The sequence below is a fragment of the Poeciliopsis prolifica genome, unplaced genomic scaffold (assembly GCF_027474105.1).
Source record: "Poeciliopsis prolifica strain line A6 unplaced genomic scaffold, Auburn_PproV2 SCAFFOLD079, whole genome shotgun sequence".
Lineage (NCBI taxonomy): Eukaryota > Metazoa > Chordata > Actinopteri > Cyprinodontiformes > Poeciliidae > Poeciliopsis > Poeciliopsis prolifica.
The window spans coordinates 715,001-720,000 of record NW_026562454.1 but is presented as its reverse complement, the minus strand read 5'-3'; the positions used below and the strand labels follow the sequence as shown (position 1 = coordinate 720,000).

Sequence of the window (5,000 nt, the reverse complement as noted above, 5' to 3'; positions counted from 1 at the left end):
GTCAGAGGTCACTGGGTTCAGAGGTCACTGGGGTCAGAGGTCACTGGGTTCAAAGGTCACTTTGAACCCAGTGATGTTTCTGTTTCATTCTGATGAAGCAGCGTTGATACTCTGAATTTATGAAGGAAACTAAAGATTAGGGTGATGGGAAGGAGCTCATCCGACTCAACCATCAGGATTAAATGAGGAATATTTAATAATCTGCTGATCTCCAGTTTATCAGTTTATTACAATAACAGTCTTGGATCATTTCACTTTTTAATATTTAAAGCGGAAGAGCGTTAAAATGATTGATCAATAATTACATTAATAAAGAAAGAATAACTGAGGTGATGCAAAGAAATCAGAAAAAATATAAAACAGTAAAATAAAAACCTGAATAACTTTAATTATGCTGCTGCATTTATATCTGATGCTGCTGCTAAAGATGAATTTCTCCTCTTTGGGACAATAGAGGCTATTTCTATTCCTGTTTGATTTGATTTGTGAACTTCCATATTGATCTGATTGGAGCAGAAACCTCTCTGCCTCTTTTTGGTTATATTTCTTCATTCTGTTCAGTTTTAGTTGTTTTTCTCAACTAAAATAATTTTAGTTGAGAAAAACAACCAACGTTTCACTGAATAAAACGTTTCAGTGAAACATTTTCCTGCTCCTGCAGTTTAAAGTGTTTATTTTAGATCAGTGATTTATCTGAACCGACAGCAGAGGGCAGCATCGTCCTTCAGCCGTCTGGAACCGGGTCGGTTTGGAACCGGGTCGGTTTGGCACCGGGTCTGTTTGGAACCGGGTCGGTCTGGAACCGGGTCGGTCTGGAACCGGGTCTGTTTGGAACCGGGTCGGTCTGGAACCGGGTCTGTTTGGAACCGGGTCGGTCTGGAACCGGGTCTGTTTGGAACCGGGTCGGTTTGGAACCGGATCCGGCGGCCGGACAGAACCTCGGTTCTGATTGTTGTCGTTTCCTCCCAGAGGGTGAAGACGGCGCGGCACGTCGTGGATCCGAACCCCGGCTTCATGTCTCAGCTGCAGCGATACGAGGAGGAGCTGAGGAAGAGGAGGGGAGCGTCCTGATGAAGCTGCTGAAAACTGAAAGTGTTAGATTGTAGTTTGAGGCAAACTGGAACAAAACACTGAAATCAAACAACCATCAGTCACTAAACTAAGAGATTAGAGTTGAGAGTAAATATTGAGGAAGTAGAAACATTAACAGTTAATAGTGACTCAGAAATACATAAATAGTGTTTAAATTGTATAAAGTAAAATATGTGGAGAACATTATAACATTCAGAGTTTCAACTTTAGAAAACTAAACCCATAAAAAACAAGTAAAACAATCTGTTAAGAATTTTATTTATTTACTGATTTAATGATCGGAGTGAAAAGTGACTGAATGTGAAAGTGAAGTTTTGACGAATCAGCAAATTGGATTTCAAAGAGTTCAATAATTTATTATTGAAATGAAATTTAAATCAAAAGATTTAAATGACAAACTTCATTTATTTCTGCTCTTAATTAAAAACCATTTAATACCTTTTGTTTTATCAAAGGAAAAAGCAATAAATCCATTTTCTCAAGTCTAAATAAAAAGTGTTTTTTTGACGTCTTGAACTGGTTCAAATATTTGACCTGAAACTTGTTTCTGTTTTTCAAACATTTAATCAAAAGCACAAATTTAAATCCAGGCGACTAGAGGATCGTTTTAGAGAGAAATGTTTTGCTGAGTCAGCATCCGGTTCCAGTATTATAATGAATAAAATCTCAGGTCAGCAGAACTCCATGGTGTTAAAATATGAAGGTTGTAACTGTTGTAACTAGTCAGAAGTTGTTTAAATGTGGACGAGGTTTAATAAACTCGCTGAGTTTATTAAAGTTCATATTCTGGTGATATTAATGTTCGTTCTGACGCTGATGTTCTGTATCTCAGGTCCATCTTTACTCAGATTGAATTTACCATCATATCTCCTTCAAACTGTGTTCAGAACATTTTAGTAAATGCCTCAAGTGAATTTATTACCTGACTGTCCCTTTAAGAAACTGAGTTTTAACTAGAGGAATATAATAAACAGTTCTGCATTGTGAGCTGATCACTGTAATCATTTTATAGTTTGTTGCTTGTTGTAGTGATGATGATGATGATGATGATGATGATGATGATCACATTTAATGTTTGTTTTCACACTAAAATGATAAACGGCTCCCAGGAGAGCGTGGGAAGACCAAACTGTTGTCACTTTATTTATCTAATTCAGTTCATTTCAAAGCTGAATTATTTTCCCCAAAGATGTTAAATGTGTCCAGTGGGTCTGAGAGATGAGACCCAAATAATCTGCGTTAAAACATCTCGGTTTTCCATTTATTTTGGACGGTAGATGAAGAGATGGAACACGTCCAGATGCTTCTGAAGAGTCGGGTTGAGGAAAGCTCAACATGTCTGGTTATTGACCTGCAGTACGAAGGTCAGTGGTGATTAAACAGACACACTCTCTCGAGTTACCAGGTTTATTTAACAAAACGTTTTCCACCAGCGCTGATGCTCTGAGTGGATGCTGTGGTTTGACGGAGCAGGCGGGTTGCTCTTACTGAGGATGATGTCCTCGGTTCCATTCCTCCTGTACTTGAGCAATCCACTCGTTGTAGTTGGACACCTTGGTGTAGATGCCCAGCTTGTCCACCATGCCGCAGCGCTCGCCCCAGGACACCAGGCCCACCAGGAACCAGGTGTCCCGGTACAGAGTGACCATCGGCCCCCCGCTGTCGCCCTCGCAGGCATCGATCTTCTGACCCAGGATCCCGGCACAGAGGACGTTGTTGGTGATTTCATGGGGAAACATCTGCTGCACGCAAAAGCTGTGATTAACCAGCGGGATTTTGATGACGTTGAGCGCCGAGCTGTGCTTCCCGCTGTCGTTTTTACCCCAGCCTGTCACCACAGTGGTGGTGCCGTTCAGGTGCAGCACCTTCTCGGCCAAGGCGCGGCCAGGTAAGCAGGCGGGGACGATGTATTTGGAGAACGGGGCGGGCGACTGCAGGCGCATCAGGGCGATGTCGTTGTCCACCGTCCTGGAGTTGTACTTGGGATGTTTGAAGGTTTTTGCGACTCTAAGCAAAACCTCGGTGCCTTCATTTCTCGTTCGCTCGTAGTCACCTGAGTGAAAAGGTCAAGGTCATGATAAGCTGCTACATTTTTAACACTGCTGTCACATTATTGTGAAAGAGAAACTGCCTCTCCCACAATGCCGAGCTGCAGATCTAAACCTGGAGAATCAGAGATTTATTGTCTGATAAATCAGGCAGAGGTTGGAAACATTTCTATTTATCCACTCCTGGACCAGAACCGCCACAACTTCAGCTCAATGACTCTCTATGCTTTACTGAGGCTTTACTCACTTCAGGATGACAAATGCTTGAAACTGAAAGTGAAACTTTTGCCATTTATGTCTTTGCTTGCTGCTTGTTTTACTCTCTTCATCCTCATCTGATCACTCTGGATCATTCATAGATCATTCAAGTTTAAGGCCCAGATAGACACTTAAATATGAAAAATAACAATAATGAAACCACAGGATGCTGAGTCATCCCCAGTCATGACTCAGCAGAACACTGAGTCCACACCACTGATCTCAGTGTTCATGCACTAATAGATGTAGATCTATAGAACCAGATCTTCAATACCAAGACAGCAGAAGCAGCAGCTCAACGTTTTCAGTTTCTGCTACATGACTCAAGTTTCCCAAGTTGATGAAAGGATGAAATGAAATATGAAACCTGCTGCGCTGTGAATAAAAGATGAAAAAAACAAATACTCCAGTATCATTTTGTGTCTGCAGACGGCGCGCTCACCCAGCCGTACGCTGAACCTGAAGCTGTCTTCAAGGCAGTGTGCAGCAGTCAGGACCCAGTTCTCATCGATCAGAACCCCTCCGCAGTGAAAACTGCCCCTGGCATTCAGCACCAGAACCTGGACGGCAAAAATGCATGAAATATTAACACACTGCTGAAACATGCAGCTCTCATTACTTTCATTAGTTCATCTTGAACCAAATCTGACGTCAATTTGCAGATTGTTTGTTGGTAACTGAGCAAAGTTACAGCAAACCCAATATCTGTGTTTTTTAAATGAATCCAAAATAAGAGCTCAGTGTTAACAGTTTGACCTTTACTCAATCTGACTAAAACATTACCTGTTTGAAATCATTTTCTGTTTGTTTGCCAATCAGAATGATTTGAACTCTTCATCGCATTCAGCTCCGTCTTCATCATCGTCTGTAACGATGGGCGGAGCTTCAGTGGAGGTTCTGCTCCACCGATCCTGAAAACCCGTTTTAAGTTCAGGAATGTTTCCTGCAGTGAAACATTCCTGAGACATAATGTCTCCATTGAGACTTTCTTGGTTCTCTTCAATGTCATACATGTAATCCCTTCCAGTGGAGCAAAGCCATCCGGTTTCAGTTTGTCCAGTAACTAAAGTCAAAGCTCAGTTTGGACAGGTTTGGGTTCCTCTCATTTCTGCAGACGATGACGTGTTGATGTGGAGCTGCAGAGATCCAGCAGACCAGTTCCTGTGGTCTGCTGGAAGATCAGGCCTTCAAAATACGAGGCTCTAAAATCAGCAGATTTTCCACTCCAGGGCTGAGAATGAGTTATTAATCTGATGGTTTCATGTTTGAGGTAGAACGATAAAAACCTGAAGTAAAATCTCTTTTTTCACATTCTGGTTAAAGGTGAAGTGTCTGCTGAGTGTTTCCCTGTGGAAGTCATACTGGTTCCCAGTTACCTGCCAGGGACTCTCGCCCTTCTTGCCCACCTCCCCTCCGATCGTCCAGGGCAGCAGGCCGTCCACCGGCTCGCTGTACTCCGACCTGCTGATCAGAATCTGACCACAAGACGAGGCACCTGCAGCACCAGCAGGAAACCAGTTAGCATGTTAGCATGTTAGCAGGAATCCAGGCCAGTTCATGCTTCGTCTCTATGGCTTTGTTCAGTTAAAATGCTGCATTCGT

At 42.5% G+C, this 5,000-nt stretch overlaps 2 protein-coding genes across 3 annotated transcripts in view; one reads left to right on the top strand and one right to left on the bottom strand.

Annotated features, from left to right (window-relative positions):
* The window catches only part of LOC129352720 (dual specificity phosphatase 28-like), a 2,719-nt gene extending 1,634 nt beyond the window's left edge, over positions 1-1,085 (top strand). For both annotated transcript variants that reach the window (XM_055021834.1, XM_055021833.1), the window contains exon 3: positions 970-1,085. In XM_055021834.1, coding sequence (XP_054877809.1) covers positions 970-1,071 — 102 coding nt within the window. In that variant the 3' untranslated portion in view covers positions 1,072-1,085. The remainder of the gene's footprint in view (positions 1-969) is intronic.
* Positions 1,086-2,485: 1,400 nt separating this feature from the next.
* The window catches only part of LOC129352695 (vitamin K-dependent protein C-like), a 7,643-nt gene continuing 5,128 nt past the window's right edge, over positions 2,486-5,000 (bottom strand). The window contains 3 exon segments of the mRNA XM_055021809.1: positions 2,486-3,145; positions 3,841-3,958; positions 4,775-4,893. Of these exon segments, the coding sequence (XP_054877784.1) occupies positions 2,577-3,145; positions 3,841-3,958; positions 4,775-4,893 (806 nt within the window). The 3' untranslated portion in view covers positions 2,486-2,576.